Source organism: Desarmillaria tabescens (genome assembly GCF_030435595.1).
Source record: "Desarmillaria tabescens strain CCBAS 213 chromosome Unknown EV420scaffold_33, whole genome shotgun sequence".
Taxonomy (NCBI): domain Eukaryota; kingdom Fungi; phylum Basidiomycota; class Agaricomycetes; order Agaricales; family Physalacriaceae; genus Desarmillaria; species Desarmillaria tabescens.
Window position 1 is genome coordinate 240,502 of NW_026848332.1, and position 21,575 is coordinate 262,076.

Below are 21,575 nucleotides of genomic sequence, written 5' to 3' on the forward strand. Positions count from 1 at the left end.
TAGCGTGCACTATTCCAAACCCCCCAGCGGTCTGTGTATTCCTATGGGCGTAAAAGAGCGAGAATCAATGGAAGGGTGTATAGGTTGTCCACTCAAAGGACGCTAAACCAGAGTCTGGGCATCGACACCAGTAGGTAGGCGCATAAGCTGAGACGAAACTGGAAGATGAGTATGGGCAAAGCTGCATTCGGCAAATGCCGAGTCTCGAAAGTGCATTTTTACTTTTTACTTAGAGGTACTACACATATAGACTAGAAATTCCCGTAGCAAGGTAGATAGGTATAGTTATAGAGAATTGTCTTATATATCAGGTACGATAGGTGATGGCAGCGGGCGGATTTGGGTTTTCAAGTAGACCGTGCCATTAGATGTCTTGCAAGTCCGAGTTGTATAGACGTGGGTAGCATCTTCCCAGACTCTTATAGGTGCAGTTTCTAAGGGCTCGGAGCCTCGTTTGCGCTTCTCTCCCTTTTGCTTATTATCATCTCCGCTAAACGTGCAGCACCTACCTTGCAAACGACACTCCCGACATTTGAAGCGGTCTTTCGAGTTTGTCCATTGACACGGAATTTTGTCGCCGCACGCCCGACACTAGTAAAAAGTATCAGCCCAACTTCATCCCATCCAAATTTCTCGATACTTACAGGTGCTTCTGCTTCTGTAGGAATCAAGTCCCAGCTTGAGATTTTAGTCTTCAATACTTTGGTCTTTGCCAGCGTGCGAGAACGGCAACGGTGTACGTTTAAGAAAACTAGCTGACTCCAAAGTTCGGGCCCGAGTTTTGCAGCAGCCTTGTCCCTGTTCGCAGGATCCAGGTCTGCTACCAAATCTCGTAACTTCGTGAGCCATTCGACAGACGGCTGTTTCAGTGGCGGAAGATACGACAAAACCTGTAGGCATGACATTTATTAGTTCAATGGCATTCGATCTAGTCCCCGATCTACCTTTTCCCATAAATCGTCCTCTGTCATACGTTTTCTGCCTTCGGGAAGGCTAAACGTCAAACTTGACAAATCCTACAAAAACGTGTAGTTCAGTATCACTAAAGATGGCCAGAAAGTCAAACCTACAGAGCTCGACAACTCGGGATCCTCCGGCATTAGCTGTGGCTTTGGGAGGAAGCACAGGTATGAGAAGTTTATCCAACAGAAAACGAAACCTCGTACCAGCGTATTAGAAGGCATAGCAGACGGTGCCTGCTGTCCATTCAGTGCAGTACTTTGAACGTCTTTTGTATTCGTACTAGCATCCGATTCTCGCACTGTTTCCATGATAGGCATATCCCAGAGAGCGTGTCCGTGTACTATGCGAACATTATGCAAACGCTGCAATGTATGGATGACCGCGTTCTTGTCATCATTTCTCAGTATACAGTCCATTCAAAACCATAAAATCTCACCTGGGAATCGGTAACCAAGTGCCATTGGGCTAACGATCTATCCGAGTCCAATTCTGTTCTCTTTTCGACGTAGACCTTGATAGCTTCGTTAATTTCCTTGATGTCAACATCTGTCGTGTCGGGCCTGCGTGAACCTCGCATCATAAGCTCCAGCTGACCGAGCATGACAAAGGCTTCAAGTTCAAGAGATGCGCTCTCGGTAGAGCTTGCGTAGTAAGTGGACATGGTGGTTACAATAGAAACCAAAAAGTTCGATCTCCCCTGCCCAGTTCGCTCCATTTACGTTATCAAAACATTGCAGCTACCTTGGTAAGCAATGCGACGGTCGGTGCTGGGCAGCAGCGAAGTAGAAGGGTAGACACACGAGTCTTGGGATAGAAAGATTCCCTGAGCAATTAAGAATGGAAACTGCCGTACGCACCGTCCACGGACCAGACCCACCCAGGTAATTTACAAACATTGTGGAAATAAAAGAACGGTGAATCATATGCATAAACGTCCATTGATCTCTTCCAAGAGATACAGAAGAACGATATGAATGGAAGAGTACTACAAAAATTTCTGGCAGCCCATACCGACCCTTTTCCATTACGCGCCAGTAACTTTCTGAGCGAGTGGACAGGATTGTACTCGAAGTACATTACTGCTGATTCCGGGAGTATATAGAGATGAAGTGCCCAGGTTCGAACCTTGGTGGTAAGGGCATCTGACATCGTCGTAGGCATGAGTAAAGCACGTGCGAAGATGAAGTACTCACCGATACTTACAGAGCCACCTTTTCTAGGCTATGCTAGGACTCTCCCACGGATGAGCTGCATTTGTCTTCTTCGTGTGTTGTGGCGTACTACGCCTTTTTCAGAGAAGTACAACGTGTGGTGTGTCAGGGCATGCATATGGTTTGAACTTTGAACTCGAGGTGAATCTGAATGCGCGCAGTAGGATATCAGTTTAGGAAGGAAAAGATGCCACAGGTGAGGGTGAATTAGTGTTGCCGCGGCTCGGCTTAAAGTCGCTTGAGCCGGTGAGCCGAGTCTTAATAAGCCGAGCCTGAGCCTCTATTGGCTCAGACTCGTTCTAGGCTCAAGTTCATCTAGGAGCCGGCTAAAGCCGAGCTTGAGTCGCTTTAGCCGGATGACGATACCTAATTAGGCCTGTATGTTTTCTTGACTTTTATTGTCCCCTAGGACACGTAAAATCATACCCTGTGGTGCATACAATAATATTCCAACATGGAACAAGGCAGTTGAAAATCCAAGATGCTGATTAATACCATAAAACGGAGCGCTGAAGTTTGAACGTCAATACCCTGACAGATGCCGAGATCAAGCTGAAGATTTTCCTAAAAAGGCGAAGTGGCTGGAATTTACAGCTGTATTGAAGATATATTTACATAGCTACAAGCTGAGTACCTATGTATCACTAGATGTTGATTCTGAAGGATTTTATAAGCCCTTTCACCTTGGAAAGTACATCTTAACCCAGTGACTTCCTTTTTGGATCATTAGCCTGAGCTCAAGCCGACTTGAGCCGAAGCTTAGCTTAGCCGACATATGATTACCGACTCAAGCCGACTCGGCTCAGGACAATTACCAAAGTCGGGATAAGTCTAGCCGAGCCGAGTCTAGCTGAGTCGCGGCAACACTAGGGTGAATGTTTGAACATTGGCAGCAAAACGGAGCTCACAATCGGGTCACCATTGATGACTGGGGAAGTAAGAGGATACTGTTATGTTGTGTGAACTAATTACCAAAGCAAGCCTACTTACCACTCATTCCAACCTCTCGATTTCGCAAGGGCATCAACAAGAAGTAAACGCTACCTAGGACGGGCTGAAGGCGACATTGCAAACTTGAAGCAGTAGAAAATGAGCGAAGAGCAGCACGTATTCTGTGTATACAAAATTGGAAGGTCGTATAGTAGTATGTCGTCCATTCAGAGCGCACTAAGCCAAAGTCTGTGTATCGGCGCCGGTAAGAAGACGTATACGCAAAGACAAAAAAAAACAAATTGCTGGAGGGAAACAAAGCTACATCCGGCAGTTGCCGCGTCGTAGCGCATCGAAGTTTTGCAATGTTTGCAATGTCTCGATTTTTGTTATCAAGAATCTTGCAAAGGTGGAAGGTTACACATTCTACGTAGTGAGATGTACCACAGTGGATTTTCCCTTGTGTATTACTACAGCAACGTAGACAGATAGAGAAAACCGTATTATCATATATGAGGTATGAACGTTGTCCGATATACAGTACGAAGAGCCAGTGGCGATAATGAACGGAATTCTAAGAGTGCAAGGATAATCAAAGTAATCCGCGCTACGATATACACGCCAACACCCAAGACAGGCAAGACAATCGACCCAAAGTTCATGAATGTCTTGAGAATGCCATTCTTTTCCATAACGATATAATCGTTTGGGGTAATCTTGTTCGAAACACGACTGCGCCTAACGCCCTTTCGCGCCTGCTGTATTAGACTACTTATCACAGTAAAAAGGGTGAACACTCCTTCGCGCATGAGTATATGACCTACGCCATAGAATAGGCCGATTACAATCGCGAGATGACGCTCACCATAGTACCTTTTCCGCATGCGAAGGAAAGTCGAACGACCAAGCCGCACAGTGGATTGCCCCAAACAGGCATCCCACATAAATCACTGCTAACAAGCGCACCAGAAAATCGTCTGCCTCTGTTGATGTACCGCCATCGCAGCATGACATCCCCACGGCACCGACTGCGGCAGTTGGCACAGGTCTTTCAACCGCCGAACTGATGTCATCGCCAAATATGAAGCCCACCATCGAGAAATATATCCCCGTAAAAGGTCCAATGGCTCTCTTTCTCCAACGCTCAGCAGTCTTGAAACAGCATCTGATGAGTTCCAGTAGAGAAGGTCCAGGATGGGTGGTGGTGTCCTTCAGAGTTGAAGTGTCGGAAATATTAAGCCAACCACTGCTATAACCCGCGGGTGGCTCAAAAGAGGCTATATTGGGAGGAGGATGGAGTTCTATGGGGTTTGAGCTATCGACTTCGGAAAGTTTGTCGAGGGCGTCAAAGCTTCTAGCAGGAGATAGAGGTGCCATCGGTTTTGTGTCGGCATCCAAGGGATCAAAGACTTCGAGGGGTGCACGACCATCCTGATCATGATCCAGCGAAGAATGCTCTTCGAGACGAATATGGTACAGGACATCGACCGGCTTTTCCCACCGCGCCGCATAAGAAGCGATGCTCAGCATCGCAAATGCAAGGGCCGACATTTCCAGCAGTGTGATAGGCAACTTTCAAAAGGATGTTTCAGCCATTACGCTACGGGTTGTATATCTGGATATCCGCCAGAAATACATGCACCATGAACGTATATCGGCACATCACAGTTCCTGTCGGGCACAGCTTTTCTTCATGTTGCACAAATAGACGTGCGTGAGCATCATTGCTAGGTGAAGGTACCGATGCGAAGGTTCCTGCTGAACAAAAAGACGATAATACAGGAGCGACGTTCTTGGACGCCTAAGGTGGACACTTGTCTGAGGGGATGTGAGTTTACATGACACTGGAAGACGGCTTGACTGACGGCTTTGTTGAAACTCTATAGGGATACCGCAGAAGGCAGACATTTTCTTCATCAACCGCGCTTGTGATGTATACCATCCTATTCTCTCTCAAACCACTAAACAACGGGTAGTCAGCGTTGGATTCTAATATTGGCAAGCGGCTACATACCTGTGTGCATGCCAAAATTAGACCCGATTTGCGTCAACCATTGAGACTGCTGTACTCAATGCTGATGCATCCTTCTCCAAGGGCATACATCTGACTGTCCGAATCTGAAATGCGGTAAGTGGCATTCCAAGAGCGAGCCTCGTCGCATCTAGTGACGAGATAAGCGTACCGTTGCGGATCCCCATGCCTTGTCTTGGCCATTATAGTATTGGTACCAACTATGGGCATTCGCGGCTGCGTATTCCCCGAGCAGACCGGGGAGTTCACGATCGTAGCGTTTGGCGCCATCAGGAAGGGCGGGGACGGCGCCTCGCGTGATTGTGCTCGTAGACTTGACACGTCCAGTCAAACAGGCCGCCGGAAGGGGAAAAAAGAAGAAAACGCACAATGCTCCAGCTAATCTCTGCTCCACGCCAGACATAGTAACCATCAAGTTCCTATCGTGGAACTCCAATCTTTCCCATCTACAAGGATCCACCTTGAGCGGTACAAAACCAGGAGGTATACTATACTAATCCTGATTAACAGGATCCTCAGTGTCCCCATAAAAATGTTGAAAAGGTAGTCGAATCTCCCGCTATCAGCAAGATATCCAAGGTCTCCGAATGGTGTTCCATCGCAAACACAATCAGGAGGAAGATTCGAAATCGGTTCCGGAAGCCACAGTGTATATCCGTGACCCTGACGTAACATCAATGAGAGTAGGTGCTTGGAGCTCGCAGTGATGCTAGTGTTGCCATGATGGATGGGAGGATGAAAGAAGGTCTCGTCTTGTAAATCGGCGACTTGAGTAGAAGAAATCCTAGACTCGGCATTGAGAAGGCAGTAGACCCTGAACATCATCTCCCTTCAAGCAGCCTTTCTGCTTCAACTTCCCTCTCGTTATCATCAGCGATGAGGCGGCAGGCGGAAAAGCAAAGGGAGGATGATGGCAATAATAATGGCATAGTCGTTGCAGTGAAAGTTCGAATTCGGCATTCGCCGCAAATCCTCTCCCATCAAGTCATCACGATTCGGACCGATTCCACAATGCAAGTTATATGTGCACTGCGATGGGGTAGTTTTATTGCATTGGGTGTTGAACGAAATAACGGTACAGGATTATCAGATCGCCGTAACACTTGCCGTTGCTAACTAAAATTCATAGTGTCTTGCTAATAGCGTACGCTATTCTGCTCTGTAATCGGAACTTGGTACAAGAGGGCGCGGATATTGTCGTGTGCTCCCCTAGTGCCGTCCCAATGGAGCCGCCCTGGGGAAGTAGGGGATCTGACAGGAGCTTATCAGTATCGTTTTTGCGACAGGGAACGCAGTCGGCGCGCCTCTTGGGGGATACTGGCTGATACGATTGGTTGGCGCTGGGCATTCCTTTTACAAGTCCCTATTGCGCTCATTGCCATTGTTTCTGTCTCCTTGGCTCCAAGATACCTTTACCCTCTGATACATGATGATTCAAGCTTGAAAAGCAAGATTCGACGTGTCGATTTCCTCGGGTCATTCACTCTCGTCCTGACGGTGTTCCTCCTCCTTGGGCTCGATAACGGAGGAAACGTCTCCTGGTCAGCACCGCTTACCATCAGCCCTCTTACCAGCTCTGCATTGTTCTCTATTCTGTTCCCCATCACAGAGCACACTGCACGCGAGCCCCCTGCACCAACACAAGTCATCCTTTCCCGTGCGCTCACCTCATCGTACCTCGTCAACTTCTTTGGAGTGGCGGTGAATATGCATATGTTATTCCACCTCTCGTTATACTTTCAGGCCATGTGCGGATTCTCAGCGAGCCGGGTAGGGCTGTGGTTCATCCCGAGCGTCATAGGTGGTGTAGCAGGGAGTCTCATTGGTGGTCTGATTATGCAGGCGACAGGGAAGTTTTATTGGGTTACGGTGGCTGGGTACCTCTTACTCCTTGCTGGGGCCGTGCCCGTGGTGCTCATGAGTGGGGTGGTTGTGACCTCCTCAGCGGGCTTGGTACTGGGTCTAGTGATAGCAAGCATAGGCAATGGTACGTGTTTCCATCATTTTTGCTGTCCAGTTTGTTCATATGATTCGTCAGGGGGTGGTATAACTACTTCTCTCATCTCTCTCATTGCAAATACGGGTCATGCAGATCAGGCGGTCGCTACAGCAGGTAAACAAGCTATTTTGATACTCAACACGGCGTGCTAACATTAGATCACATACAGTATCCTATCTATTCCGTTCCCTCGGTTCTGTTGTAGGTCTCTCAGTCAGAAGTACGCTGGTTCAAGGAACACTGCATACTGTGCTCAAGCGGGAACTGGCTGGGGAAGATGTCGATGTCGATGAACTTGTCCGCCAAGTGAGGCATTCCCTTGACAGTATCACCACGCTTCCACGAAGTCTTCGTGTGATTATGAGGCACGCGTACGGGGAGGCGGTACACATCGTATTTTGGTTTACTGTGGCCCTTGCAGGGGTAACGGTGGTAGCAGCGGTTTGAATTAAGGAAACGCCGTTGACACCAAAGGTACAGGATAATGAAAGGGAGAGGAGAGAAGAGTGATTATATGAATTAAATCCACGAATAGATTATACGTTATTTGTTGTAAGTCATGTTGCTCGCTAAGTGTTAGTTAAACTTCCAGACTGAACGTTTAAACCTCATAGTGTTTTTGGATAGTGCTCACAGGACTCGCCGAAGTATCAGTCTCTCGTAGGGCCATGCCGTTGCCTGCTCTCCGTGAATGAGTTCATGCCGACATGGACTATACATTCTTGCCAAATACTACTAGGCTGGCAAGGTGCTAATCAGTGGTGGAGCACATATGCGCAGCTGTATGCTGTTCTTGAGCCGTAAGCTGTCAAATAGGTGGCTATAGCTTCACGCGCGTATAACAGAGCAGGAGCATTCTTATCTTTCTACAACTTCTTCTCTCATGGTGACAGACAGAGCTCCAGACATCTATGTCCCATTGATGCTACCCAAGGGTCACGGATATCCATTGTGGCTTCCGGACCCGCTTTCGAATCTTCCCCCTGCTTATCTTAGCCGCGGAACACAAATCGGCGATCTTGGATATCTTGCTGATGACGGAGGATTCGTGTACCTCTTTAATGTGTGCAAGGATGCTGATGATCCAGTCAACCTAAACAGGGTTCCTCCAGGCTTTGTACCGCTGACAAGTAACTCGAATCTTGGTGTACTAGAGCGATTAGAAATGCACGATAAGAACTCGACGATTACCACCTCTGCGGTGGAACAAAAGTCGATTGAGTTTGATGTATCAGCCGAAGCACCGTGCGTTCTCTTCTTCAATTCCAAGTCTTTTTCTTTTACTGATATCGTGTAGCACTGCCTTGGGGGCGGGTTGCGGTTTTGAATTTACGAGTTCAAGCGAGCAGGGTGCCGTCCTTGTCCTTCCAGATGGCGGCGAACGCTACGATTGCGCATCTCTTGACATGTTCGAAGAATATGCAATAGCCAATGCCCATAGCTGGTACAAATACCTTAACGGCCAGGGACAGGGCAGGCAGATCCGTAATGGTATGCTATACCTTGTAACCGGATGCGACAAGTGCTACTCTTGGGGTAACGCGTGCTATTCACATCTCACACAGTCGCGCTGTGCATCGTTAAAATTTTTGACTACTGGTGTTGCAGAACTCAGCGGAACATTACGCTACAGGTGGGAGGTACAATCCGGTGTTCATAAACGGAGTCACCACCGCGACATGACACCAGGAGCTATTGCGAACCAGACTGTCTTCTTGCGTGGATACTCAATCTCGGTCCGTGAATCATCGGCGTTACGGTTGTTACTAGGTGTCAAAACGGTGAAAGTATCCAAGAGCGACATGACAAACTGTAAGCAGCTGCGGGCTGAGTCTAGGGTTCCTTATGCTACAGAGCAAAGGAACGTGGTATTGGCAACGACGGGAATGAGCACGTCGGGAACCACCCAGGTGATACCGCTAGCTCCTTTTTACAAAGTCGTATAATGCTGAAAACCGATCGCAGAGTCATGATGCAGGGATGAAGAGGTATACGACTGGAAGACTCCCGCCTAATTTTGCGGACTCCGAGGTAGGAGGCTCGTTAGATGACGAATTACTTGCATCGTCGGCGGGCGAGGTACTGGAATCTTCGGAAGACGAGTCGGCGACAGACATTCCCTACGGCCACACAACTATGCAGACTGACACATTGATCCAGCAGCTCCCCGGGAAGGGCAAGGTGAGTATCAATGCTTCAGCATGGTGGAAAAGTAATGACCTTCATTACTAGATTGTCAATCCATCGGCTTTGATAAATGATCATATATTGAATACTGTAAGCTAGTGCCTCCGTAAGGGCATACCCAGCTGACCTCCTTCGTCTCTGCTCTCTAGTACCACGGCGCCGGTGTTGCGCTCACTTATGATCACTATCAGTGGAAGGATATGGTAAATAACGTACGCTGCCATACTTTGATACCGTCACCTGGTTTCATTCGCAGTCTCACTAGCTTCGGAATCCACTCGATGTTGTGGAGCTCGTGAACTACGCCATTAATAATGACCCAGTTCTTATCAACAAAAGTAAGGCATCCTCGTTATATAGTCGTGCTTAATTCATAACTGCTGTTTATCAGGCTGGGGAAAAGATGATGTATGGATAGCAAATGGAGCATTCACAGACATACTTGGAAACCCTCTTGCTCGGTGAGAGCCTAATCTTTCAAAGTTTTCAAACCATAATGAATGGCCGAAATCATTCCGCACGGTAGACAAAATTACCACATCTTCGCTCTGGTCATCGGGATAGATGAATACAAGTGCACGAAGTACGACAATCTAGAAGGTGCCGCCAGCGATGCTGATGAATTCAAAACCTATCTTCTCGAAGACCTGCGGACCCCAAAGGCAAATATCATTAGCCTTCGCGATAGGCAGGCGACAAGATCAGCTATCATTGGCGAGTTCATCAAGATGAAAGACAATGCAAAGATACAGCAGGATAAGGCAGCAATTATTATATACTTTGCAGGGTATGGTGCTACAACTACCGCGCCAGTCGCATGGGCAGACTGGGAAGCTCTTGGGGATGAAGTCAAGATGCTTTGCCCCACTGATATTGGCGACATAGACGAAAATGGCGACATCATCAACGGTATTCCACACAGGACAATTAACCAACTTCTTCTGGAATTGTCGGCTGTCAAGGGCAATAACATCGTACGTTCTACGCCATTAAATCACATACATGCCGTTGAACTTCTCCTTAGACATTGATACTCGACTGTTGTCATGCTGCTGGTCAAAGCAATAAACGGAAGCCTGCCATTGCACGAAACGTAGCAATGGTACCTCAAGGAATTTCTCAAGCTGTGGAGTCGAAACCTGGTACCAATTCATCATCTGATACGCTAGCAGAACCATGACCCCTTCCTTGTCTATCATCAGAAGATATTGTAACGGCAAAATCGCGTCAGATTTCTAATCCACCAAGACTTTTTTCCAGCTGTGATCAGGAGATCCATTCTCGCCAAACTCACAGTGCCTCGGGAATTACATCATCGCCTCTGGGATCGCATGTTCTCATAGCAGCGTGTAATCGTCGCCAGTCTGCCTATGAGGAACAAGGAAAAGGCATTTTTACTTGCGCGTTGCTCAAGGTCTTGAGGGAATGGAAAATAGGCCAGCTGACGTACAAATCGCTGATCCATCGTCTCGATATGCCACAATAGTAAGTAACAATTCTTTTACCTATGCAACTGGAGCTTAACCACATGTCCAAGCCAAACACCACGTGCGGAAGGGAAGTATATCACCCAACCTCTGTTTAACTCCCGTCGCAATACTGCTGTGAGTTCCCGGATCCTCTGCCATCATGAAAAGGAACAGCCCCACCTTTCTCTGTGTGCTGGATCTTTTCATGGGATTGTTGCTGGTTCTATCTTCGAGATATACAGAACCGATGTATGCGACAAGGAGCGTCCGCTCACGACTGCAACTGCAGAGACAGTGGAGGCTTTTGTCTCATTCTTAAGGCCTGTCGACCAAACCATCTTCACCACATATAGGAAACATCGTGTCTGGTACGCGTACTGCATAAGAGTTCCCACCCCTATTTTTACCATTTACTGCAACGACTCGAGCTTCCTGGCCCAGGTTCTCACTGGAGAAGCTGGATCTGAGCTCATGGTCTCCCCTAGCACTGTTGATGATCCGGAACAAGCAGATCTATGCTTGACAGTAGATGGCGACATTGTTTTCTTTGACCGAGGGAACAGGACCAGTCTTGTCCGCTCGAGCATAGGCTTACCCTCAAGGTTCTCTCATACCTCGAGAGTTCATGCTATCGCCAACATTCGAAACATTATTGACTGCTATGCGCATTTCACCTCCCAAGTCATCATGTCAAGTCCTCTTCCCATATCCACGTTCGTCTCCATTGAAATGAAAGAAGTCGAGTCGGATAGGGACCCTATTGGCAACAATTTGCTGCATGATGCTGAGGACGAACCCGTCGAAGTTGTCTCGATTCCATTCCTTCCACTTGAACGACTCGGACGCCATTATGAGTTTATTGCCCATAACACATCTGCGGTCAAAATATATGTCAATTTGTTGCACTTCAACGTCTCCACTCTAAAAATAAGTGAGTTCGCATTTACTATTGATATCAGCCAGTAACCCTTTCCAATTGGATGTCCTCTAGATATTTTTTCTCCTTCCAACACTCTCATCCAACCCCAATGCACAGCTACATTCGGCTTTGGTGGACACAGATCCCCAGTTCAATTTTCCATCCCAGAGGGCCAAGACGTAAATGGCAGCTTTTTCAAATTCTTCGTGACCAGAGAGCCAGTCGGTGTGGAATTTCTGGAATTTGTCTCACAGTTATCACCATTTTCTGGCGGGAGAAGAATGCCCTTTGAATGTGAAGCCCAGTCCACACCTATCTTTGACCAAAGTTGGGCCTCAATGACCATCCCTGTTGTCCAGAGACAAAAGCCAAAGCCCAGACTGTCTAGATACACTGACAAGGTATGATCTCTTGTTTTAGCAAATCAAAAGGTTTTAAGTCGGTGTAGGGGATCGAGAGTCTGATGCAGCCCATCAGGTCGCCGGTTATAGGTCAGCCGGCGTATGAAGCGTCCACATCTATGGTAGCACCTTCGGCTTCTCCAGTTTTACTGGAGTTGGTACCAGATCGATTCGGTTTTTCGGCACTTCCCCTACCTTTGGGTGGAAAGGATGGTGGCCTACGAAGCACAAGTCCACGATCTACTGTGTCCATTTCACCTCAGCCTTTGGGATTGCCTGCATCGCTCCCCTCATCTTATCGTCATAAAGATATAACTTACGACAAGGAATTGCGTTTGGGTGGTGGGAGAACTAGTAACGTCTTCAGAGGAACTATGAATGGTGTTATTGTTGCGATCAAGGTGTTAAGTACCGAAGTGTCACCCGATGTGCGTCTCATGTCTTCATTTGATAGGAAGGAACTTACCGTTTGTTCCTTTGTAGAATTTGCTTAATCGCGTGCAGCAATGGCAGAAAATGAACCATCCGAATATCTCTCAAGTGTTTGGCATGTCTCCAGACCACCAAGGTCCACTATACATCATCATGCCATGCTATTTTCATGGGAACAGTCGCCAATACTTGGATCAAAACCCAAATGTCGATCGACGTAAAATTGTGCGTATAGCTCTACTCATGGATGTCTACACATCTCACGACGTCTTAGGTCTTTCAAACTGCTTTGGGCATGCAATATCTTCATTCAGTACGTCATATTACAATCCTCGGGAGCTTTTCTAACGTCCTTTCATCAGTGTAACGTTGTGCACGGGGGTCTGAAACCATCCAACATTCTCATCAATGATTCCGGAGATGCATGTGTCTCTGATTGGAGTATGATGGATTTCCAGACAAGTCAGAATAAAGAAGCGCATAGGTACTATAGTCCTGAGGCCTGGAAAGGGGTGAGCACACTCTAGCGATGTGCCTTCCGATCTCATCTGTTATCGTAGACGACGTCGTTTCTTTCCGATGTTTACGCATTTGCTATGAGCGCCTATGAGGTATATGCACCAGTAACCCCTTCGCGACGACGTTTTCTGATGACCTTTGCAGCTCTTCACTTCAACACTTCCATGGGGTGTACTTCCCGAGAAGCACATATACCAACTCGTCGTATATGAGAACAGTCGACCCGATCGTCCAGATCCAACCATTGAGGCGAGAGCCGGGTTGACTGACCACATATGGGGGATCATCGAAGAGTCCTGGCACAAGGAATCCCGCCTTCGGCCAAGTTTCGACATCATTATCCGACTGTGGCAGAGTGCACCCGTCAACGTTCCAGGCAAAGGCAAGAAGCAACAAGTACTTAATGTTCTAAATCCCACCAGTTCAGCAGATGTAGGGGCCCTTTCGTCAAGATTCAACAATATGTCGACTGGGAGTATCAGAAGTCCGGCACAGTCCATAAGGTCACTGGATTCAGGTCTACCGGCGTATGAAGCGTCTACATCCATGGCAGCGCCTTCGGGTTCTCCGGTTTTGCCAGAGTCGGCTCCCGCTCGATTCAACATATCACCTTCGCCTTTCGGTGAGAGGGATGACGGTGTACGAAGCGCAAGTCCACGATCTAATGGGTCCATCTCACTGCAGCCTTCGGGACGGCATGCGTCTCTCCCGTCCTCGTCTTATCGAGAAAATCGTCACAATGCTCCCTCCAGTTTCGGTATGTCATTCGTCCGAAGGCTTCTAATTATTCTCATTTCGAGATGTCACAGAACCGACGTCAACTTGGGATACAAACTATTCTTCGTTTGGAAAAGCTTACTCTCCAAGTCTGCCAGTGTTCCCTGAAGAGGACCCACGCTTCGGCAGGCGAATTACATATGCTCCGCCATCTGCGCCTCCCACGAGTCTGGGGAGGAGCGACTCTACAGTGTCATGGGACAGGCAGTCCATCCGTAGTGACAACGCTTCCGGTTCCAGTATCACACGTAAGGTTTGCGCCTAACCTGTATCGGTAACATTGCTAACGTGTGTGTAGAACCCGTCAACGCTGTTCTATTGGTTGGCGCACTGCAATCAGAGGTGCTGTCCACACGGAGCCGTGATATGATCGATTCGTGTCTCGTTAAAGTGCATTTCCTTGCTCAGTCCGATAAAGGCGCGGAGAGACTGGTTACCGCAGGTATTATCCCGACCTTGATCCATCTTCTCAAAATACGAGCAGCGAATGGAGAAGGCTTGGAGATAGTCCTGGCTTGTCTTGGTCTCGTCGCGTATGTCTAATGTATGATCCTTTCTTCGTTCGCCTTTCCTCATGGATGCTTTCCTTTATAGTCACGACTCAATAAGTGCTAATACGATTTTCCGCACCAACACCGTCAATACCTTGATAGAGCTAGTCATCTCATCGCTCTCGCAAGATGTCGTCACCCTCGCTATATGGTGTCTGCATCGCATGTGCCGCACCCCCGAAATCTCCACTGGGCTAATCAAACGAAATTTAGTCCGCATACTTATCGAACGGGGTATTCGGTCGTCTCTGCTGACTGCTCGAATGACAGCTTGGTGTCTTGGTATACTCATTCATACCGATGCTCAAGCAGACCAGCTCAACGACCTTGGCGTCATTCCCGAAATTGTGGAGTACTTGAGGCGTGCATCTTCGGACCCCAGTGCGTCGCCGGATGATGTATCTGCGGCATTGTATGCCATAGCACGTATAGCTCGATCCATCAAACTTGGCAAAACATTGGCCAAAGCTGGTTGTGTGGGATGGCTATCGGAGCACCTTGCATCATCGACAGAACCTTCGATACTGTTATGGGCTGCGCGCGCGGTTGGGTGCATGATGCGGCCCAACAGCGCTGATATTTCTAAAATTCTCTTAGACGCTGGCATTGCGAAGGGGCTTGCAAGGTTGCCGAGTGTCCTTCCTTCAGATGAAGTTGAGCCTCTGGGATCGTTCGCATTTGCGGTGCAGAGATTTGGTTGCGCCGAATGGGGTTCGGGCACGAGGAAGGCCCTTGTGGACGCTGGAGTGGTGGATTCGCTTCTGGATGCCCTAAGGATGGTTGCGGATGAGCCAAAACCTCAAATACATGTGGAGATGGCACTTGCTGTTAGTTTTTTGGGTGACATCGGGGGAGTTGCGATAAGGAAAGAGATTATCAGTGCGGGTGGAATCACTATTTTGAAGAGGGTGGGCGCCAATGGGAGTCCAGAGGTGGCTAAAGCATGTGGGATGGCAGTAACGAGTATAACCGGGAACCTGTGGACAAGAAATGCTGGTGAGTAGATTTTTTTTGGAGAGCCAAGGAAGACAAATTGATTGGATGTTCTCGTAGCGTCTGCAAAAACAGCAATGACACACAACTGGATTGGCGGATGCCCGGACTATTTTGCGGAGTGTCCAGTCGTCCTTATGACCCAGGACGCTTTGGAACAAAGTTAAGTTCATTATGATTATGTCGTCAGTATTTAAACTTTTGTGTTATGCTGTATTTTGAATTTCCCCTAACACATCAGCCTAGTATGTCTATGGACTTTATCTTATACTAATCTGTCTCGCGGGGCCTCTTACAATATCTTTAAAAAGCGAAAGTGTACTATATATTGTTGTAACTTGTAGTAGAATCACGAAGTGCGGTGCACTTGCCCAAAGCTGGACTCTCGGACCGACGTGACCGCGACCACGTGCACCTTCTGTCACACTACGTTTTACACTGGTTAGCCCTGTTCCCTTATCCTCAGAGCCACTGGCGCGAACGAAGAAACTTCACTACGGCAAATTTTGTGTTTTCTGTTTGCGTTATTTCCCCGATACTCGGATGCTTAGTGCTTCTCTGCATTCTCTGCACTTGCTTGCTTCATACTTCAATATATGTCCGACAAGAAAACAGAGATAGCCCACAGCAGGCGTTTCCGCAAAAATTTAATATGCCTTTATACCGGTTTTCTAAACTCTAAACTCTAATCTCCGAGGGTCGTAGTCTCGCTTTGGAGGGGTAAATGAACATCGATAATCTCTCGTAAAATCTACTAAGAACACTAGACCGAATATGCTACCTGAGATTGTGGACATTAGTCGTCGCAGGAGCAATACATAAATTGCTTACCTTTGAGTTCATGCAATCGTGCGCATTAGACAGGTGCAACAATTATGTTGCGGGATTTCAGAGGAGGAACATTCAAGTCCTGAGCGAAATGACGTGGGGAATTAAGTGGAGAGAGACGAGAGCATGGCCTTGGGGTTGTGTCGGTCCGGTGGACGGGTGCCAGTATATAGAGTAAAGCCATAGCACTGTGGTAATTACAAGGAGGGGGAAACACCGAAATACGCATAGACACCATTAGGTTTCAAATCTGGGCTACCGATTGAGAGGACTTTGCTCCGCGGTGGTAAAGTATCGTACAGATGTCTGCTGGCATTCCTAATTGACAGCTGATGGGATGTCATCCATTCGACTCTGCACAAACGATGGCCAAGGACTCCACGAGTAGGCCAACCCTGAACCGGACAGAAGGCGTAACTTTGTGGAGGGCAAACATGCAGCGCCGTTCGGACTGGAGATACACATACTACCTCGTTCCAAGTCAGAGCCGGCCACTCGCTCCGAAAAAACACATCTCCGAAATCGAGGGCAGGCTACCAGTGTTCGAACCTGGGCAGCTACCGAGCAATATCGCTCCTATAGCCTAGCGGTATGGTGGTTACTTGGAGGCGCCTTCTGAGGGGAAGGATGGAGAGCAGCTTCATTCGGGACTTACTTCCAGAGGTTGAGGCGCAACGACTAAGGCACCTTGGACGAGGGTGCTCCATGAGCTGAGGACGTATACTCCAAGTTTGGTAACACGTTACGGACGTCGAATCAAAGCTTCGTTACTATGGTAGTAACATGTTCAACAGCAGGGTCGTTATCCTGAACAGGATGGTATCATGACCAAGCCCACGAAGGAGTTCATCAAAAGATAACCATCGCCTGCATTATCACCTGCCACCGTGAGGTTGCTGGGAGCCCAACGACCTCTCGCATCTAGATTCCCTTGTCTTGCTTCATTGATCAGACATGTGCTCTCCAAATTCTTCTATTGGCGTATCACTTCTACGTGTATGACCTTGACGAGATGGAAGGGTGGAGCGAGGGAAGTAGTCACAGGAAGTCATTCGGCATTTGCCGCATGCGTGTTGGGTGGTGGTGCGAGGGCAGTAAAATACCGCAAGTAGGACACCCTACTACTCATTGGTTATCTTCGTCACACCAACTGAACCTCTATAAGTAGCTCCTCTCCTCCACCAACGTGGAAAATGTCCGACTCTAAGGTCTATTAGATTGACAAGAATATACAGATTCCACAAGTATATACATGCGAAGCTAGGTGGGATGCTCTTTTCACTCTACTCTTTTGTCGTCTTTTTTCCACCACCTCTGGGTATCACCACCCCTCAGCGCTAGCGTTAATCGGGTTCGAACCGGTAAATGCGGCCGCAGCCCTATTATACCCTTAGTCTGTTCAGGCGCACAACCTAAGGACCGGTCAACATGGAGTGTTCTGAGACGACTCAGAGACTACAAAACGTACCCGTCAGTCTTTCTAGCATCTCCACATCTTTCGAGTCGAACCTCCGGCGTTGCTTTCCGAGTATATCTGTAAAACCTCGGTTGGCTATCCATGCACCATTCGTTCCTGAGCCTGAAAGCAAGCAGTTAGAATTCAGACAGAAGTACGAGTCAACGATAGACATATATCTTACTTTTGGTGATGAAAACTAGGTCGGTATTGGGGATGAAATTGTTTACAAGCTCTACAGCCTTGAGTGGTTTTTGAACCTAGCGAACCTTGTCAGTAAAAGTGGAAGATTCGCCACAGATACAACAACGTACATTATTTACCATGCCCATGTAGTGATCATGAGTCAGTGCGACATTGGTGCTACAGTACTAGGAGTCGGGGTCAGTGAGTACATCTTTACAGAGACACCGAGAGCTTACGGTGTCCAATATATGATTGTTTATCGACGCTGAGGGATTGACAATCTAAATCCAATCGATACATCCCTACGTTGGAGGACTGATGCCACTTACCTCGCCTTTGGCCGGGAACCGCTGAACCCACACACCAGGCGGCCCATGTGGAGGGCAGTATGGAATCGCATCCTGCGATCACATTTCAACATCACAGCTTGAAAAAAAAAAAAAAGATTCATGCCCACCCGTGTTCTTGACATTCCCAGAATCCATCGCATTATGCTGTCATCCCTCTTGGTACGAACAGAGATGGAGTATCCGTGCAGGAAGATAGTCTGATTCGCAACCGTTCCTTCGCTGTGGTGATACCGAAGGTGAAGTCCACTCGCACAGTGTTTCACCCACCGGTAGTGTGGTTTTTCCGGTTCAGGAGCGTAGAATTCCAGTGTAGGATGCCAATCGGCGAAACATCCGTTACCAGCGGCATTTGTCGCATCCAGTGACTAGGTACAGCGAACCGTTCCGGATCATCCTACCCTGATCGTCATTAATGTATTTGTACCAGCTATGAGCATTGGAAGCTGCGTATTCCGCAAGCAAACTAGGATTCTTGGAATTGTAAGATTCGCTGCCATCGAGAAGGATGAGTACTGCACCCCGAGTGTTTGAACTCGGGAATTGGAAACTACTGTTACAAGTCAAAAGGGGAACAGTTGAGTAGTAGAAGGAAACATGCTTGGTTTCAGTCGACCTTTGTACCAAAACAGATGTACTGGTGATCACCGAATCCTTATCGAAACCGCGCTGTTCTAGTACCCCAGGATTCTGAATGGGAACAAAGTTGGGAGGAACTCTATTCAGATTAATGGGATCCTCAGCACTCTTGCACACATTGAAGAGATATTCGAATCCTCCATGTTCGTCAAGAAATCCAACGTCGCCAATTTGCGTTCCATGACAAAGATAAGCCTCAGGCCAATTTGAAGGCATGTCTGGAAGCCACGATGGATAACCGTGACCCTTGGACAGCATCGATGAAGGGTAGATGTCTTGAGCTCGTTGAGACATTGTTGTTGAGGTGAAAGAGGCGTCTGAAATCCAAATCCTAGACCTCTGAATCGCTGTCAGTTGAGTTGACATTCCGAGGAAAGGATAGGACGAAGTTCTTGACTCACGGTTTTGGTGGTTTTGAAAAGGTTCTTTGAAAGTTGTTGTAAAGGTTCGATTGGATGTTTATTGCTTAAGTATTTGCTGATGACAAAGCTTAAGGATAGATAATGCTCGTTCTTATAGGCTTTCTGAAGCCATACAATCTTTGATTATGCCTAGTCATGAGTCAAGGCTTGGCACCTTAGGATTGCCGTCAGCTCTCAGCCTTGGGCGACTCACCTGTGAGCGCTGAGCCGCGGAGATCTTCCTCGATTTGGAGGTTTCCAAAAATAGACGTCGTTATTCCAGGGTGACAGAGCAGGTTTTCAGCCTGAACGAGAGCGGCTGAGCAAGTTCTGGCCCCATGATAAGCACAAATGAATATGAGTGAAGTAAGAATCTCCATTAAGTTCATGCTACCAGCAGACCGAAAACAGCCATATAGAATTTTACCCGAGAGTTACACATCCCATAGAGTCGAACAGTAGATTAGTAGTACACCAAGTAGCGGTATAGACGTACATAGCAGTAGGACACTATACCCCTGCGCCTTCGCCCATTACGTGGCGTGTTGCGGATTACCAATTCAGATCATCATCATGCCGCTAGCGTCCGATATTTCAATGGGTGCAATCTTGCCAAGAAACAAAGACGGCATAAACGATGAAACACGGGACGTGGCTTGCAAATTTCTAGGGTGTGTAGTCTGCGGAAGCGGCCTGAAATAAGTAAAATGTTCGTAGGCACTGATGTCCATGAGAGCTTGGGCGCCACCAACGGTATCCTCCAGTTCACAGCATTCACGGGTGGTGGAGGAGTCCTGCCAGATGGGCGCTTTCTGCAACGAGAAAGCCTTCGAAGATAACTGGCCAGGTAAATTCTTTGATGCATCCAAGTTGGCTAAAGAGCTTTGGCATCGTGGGACCAATAGACAGAACCGTGTTGCTATTAAAAAGGTATTAAAGAGTCACTCTGAGAGACATGCATCAATAGAATATCCACTTACTTGTCCGTCCCCAGATATGGCTGAAACAGCAGAGAAGTCGACTCCTGCTGCCTTCATACGGGTCATAAGAAGATCGTACACTTCCAACCTTGGGATGTGACCTCGCCCGATGACGCAGTCCTCCTGGACGACGACAGCCTTCAGCCCCAGAGTCGATAGATCAAGGCCTAAAAACATTGGGTCCATGTTAGAATGGGATCGTAGGAAAGTACGGGGAAGCTTGGGGAAAACTGACGAGACTTTTTAACCCCACCGGCCCGGGAGGACCAAGGACACGAGAACATGTCGATGTGCAGGACCCGGTTCCCCATTGGTCGAAATGTTCTTTTGTGACTATCACCTTAAACTTTGAAGGAGAGAAAACAAAACTTGGAGCAAGCTGCTCTTGCAGCCTCGCCGTAGGTACTCCAACCGAGGATGCCTGTTTCTTGGAAGAAAGCTAGAAAACTTCAACTCCGACATTATTAGCCTAATCATCACAACACAAACAAATCACCCACAGTTGTGATTGAATTCTCTGACAGCCTCCAACGGATCTTCATTCTTCTTGTTCCAGACGCGGATCTTAAGACTCACGATAACAAAGATACACATTCAAACCTCTCTATTGTAAGTAATATCGCACACTCATCTCCCCTACAAGAAACATATGATAACGAGAATGATAGCAAAAACACTCAACACTACTGTAGCAGTGAAGTAGAAGGGTAGACACACGAGTCTTGGGACAGAAAGATTCCCTGAGCAGTTAAAAATGAAAACTGCCGCACGCACCGTCCACGGACCAGACCCGCCCGGGTAACTTACAAACATTGTGGAAATAAAAGAACGGTGCACAAACGTCCATTGATCTTTTGGAAGATATACAGAAGGACGATGCCTGTCATTATTAATGGAAGAGAACTACAAAAATTTCCGGCAGCCCCTACCGGCCCTTTTCCATTACGCACCGGTAACTTTTTGAGCGAGTGGATAGGATTGTACTCGAAGTACTTTGCTGCTGACTCTGGGAGTACATAGAGATGAAGTGCCGAGGTTCGAACCTTGGTGGTAAGGGCATCTGACATCGTCGTAGGTATGAGTAAAGTACGTGAGAAGATGAAGCATTCACCGATACAAAGAACCACCTTTTCTAGGCTATGCTAGGACTCGCCCGCGGATGAGCTGCATTTGTCTCCTTCGTGTGTTGTGGCGTACCACGCCTTTTACAGAGAAGTACAACGTGTGGTGTGTCAGGGCATGGTTTGAACTTTGAACTTGAGGTGAATCTGAATGCGAGCAGTAGGATATCAGTTTGGAAGGAAAAGATGCTACAGGTGAGGGCGAACGTTTGAACGTTGACAGCGAAATGGAGC

At 47.7% G+C, this 21,575-nt stretch overlaps 9 protein-coding genes across 9 annotated transcripts; 4 read left to right on the top strand and 5 right to left on the bottom strand.

Annotated features, from left to right (window-relative positions):
* Positions 1–190: 190 nt before the first annotated feature.
* EV420DRAFT_713811 (uncharacterized protein) lies at positions 191–1,900 on the bottom strand. Its single transcript, XM_060483189.1, has 5 exons — positions 1,400–1,900; positions 1,167–1,349; positions 1,071–1,109; positions 945–1,016; positions 191–890 (listed from the first exon to the last, which is right to left on the bottom strand). The coding sequence occupies exons 1-5, from the start codon at positions 1,676–1,678 to the stop codon at positions 435–437; spliced, it is 1,029 nt and encodes a 342-aa protein (XP_060327696.1). The 5' UTR covers positions 1,679–1,900; the 3' UTR covers positions 191–434.
* Positions 1,901–3,610: 1,710 nt separating this feature from the next.
* Positions 3,611–5,539, bottom strand: EV420DRAFT_1646100 (uncharacterized protein; the record flags this gene model as incomplete). The annotated part of the gene is made up of 3 exons (XM_060477862.1): positions 3,611–3,872; positions 3,970–4,676; positions 5,288–5,539. The coding sequence occupies 3 exons, from the start codon at positions 5,537–5,539 to the stop codon at positions 3,611–3,613; spliced, it is 1,221 nt and encodes a 406-aa protein (XP_060327697.1).
* EV420DRAFT_1560601 (uncharacterized protein) lies at positions 5,140–6,085 on the bottom strand. The gene is made up of 3 exons (XM_060473822.1): positions 5,505–6,085; positions 5,288–5,449; positions 5,140–5,222 (listed from the first exon to the last, which is right to left on the bottom strand). The coding sequence occupies exon 1, from the start codon at positions 5,959–5,961 to the stop codon at positions 5,548–5,550; it is 414 nt and encodes a 137-aa protein (XP_060327698.1). The 5' UTR covers positions 5,962–6,085; the 3' UTR covers positions 5,140–5,222; positions 5,288–5,449; positions 5,505–5,547.
* Positions 6,086–6,147: 62 nt separating this feature from the next.
* Positions 6,148–7,742, top strand: EV420DRAFT_1703029 (major facilitator superfamily domain-containing protein; the record flags this gene model as incomplete). Its single annotated transcript, XM_060479516.1, has 5 exons — positions 6,148–6,211; positions 6,280–6,297; positions 6,350–7,123; positions 7,175–7,249; positions 7,305–7,742. The coding sequence occupies 5 exons, from the start codon at positions 6,148–6,150 to the stop codon at positions 7,580–7,582; spliced, it is 1,209 nt and encodes a 402-aa protein (XP_060327699.1). The 3' UTR covers positions 7,583–7,742.
* Positions 7,743–8,018: 276 nt separating this feature from the next.
* On the top strand, positions 8,019–9,081 carry EV420DRAFT_1274085 (uncharacterized protein; the record flags this gene model as incomplete). The annotated part of the gene is made up of 2 exons (XM_060467810.1): positions 8,019–8,380; positions 8,433–9,081. The coding sequence occupies 2 exons, from the start codon at positions 8,019–8,021 to the stop codon at positions 9,079–9,081; spliced, it is 1,011 nt and encodes a 336-aa protein (XP_060327700.1).
* Positions 9,082–9,822: 741 nt separating this feature from the next.
* On the top strand, positions 9,823–11,757 carry EV420DRAFT_1274087 (uncharacterized protein; the record flags this gene model as incomplete). Its single annotated transcript, XM_060467811.1, is given in 4 exon segments — positions 9,823–10,329; positions 10,347–10,415; positions 10,554–10,807; positions 10,842–11,757. The coding sequence occupies 4 exon segments, from the start codon at positions 9,823–9,825 to the stop codon at positions 11,755–11,757; spliced, it is 1,746 nt and encodes a 581-aa protein (XP_060327701.1).
* Positions 11,758–12,485: 728 nt separating this feature from the next.
* EV420DRAFT_1560606 (uncharacterized protein) lies at positions 12,486–15,753 on the top strand (the record flags this gene model as incomplete). Its single annotated transcript, XM_060473823.1, has 11 exons — positions 12,486–12,539; positions 12,595–12,768; positions 12,818–12,856; positions 12,906–13,055; positions 13,104–13,154; positions 13,207–13,444; positions 13,493–13,819; positions 13,872–14,054; positions 14,138–14,372; positions 14,434–15,386; positions 15,444–15,753. The coding sequence occupies 11 exons, from the start codon at positions 12,486–12,488 to the stop codon at positions 15,548–15,550; spliced, it is 2,511 nt and encodes an 836-aa protein (XP_060327702.1). The 3' UTR covers positions 15,551–15,753.
* A 2,786-nt stretch (positions 15,754–18,539) lies between these two features.
* On the bottom strand, positions 18,540–19,133 carry EV420DRAFT_1274226 (uncharacterized protein; the record flags this gene model as incomplete). The annotated part of the gene is made up of 1 exon (XM_060467821.1): positions 18,540–19,133. One exon carries the CDS (start codon positions 19,131–19,133, stop codon positions 18,540–18,542), a length of 594 nt encoding a protein of 197 aa, XP_060327703.1.
* Positions 19,134–20,114: 981 nt separating this feature from the next.
* On the bottom strand, positions 20,115–20,406 carry EV420DRAFT_1646104 (uncharacterized protein; the record flags this gene model as incomplete). The annotated part of the gene is made up of 2 exons (XM_060477863.1): positions 20,115–20,159; positions 20,221–20,406. 2 exons carry the CDS (start codon positions 20,404–20,406, stop codon positions 20,115–20,117), a joined length of 231 nt encoding a protein of 76 aa, XP_060327704.1.
* Positions 20,407–21,575: the final 1,169 nt, after the last annotated feature.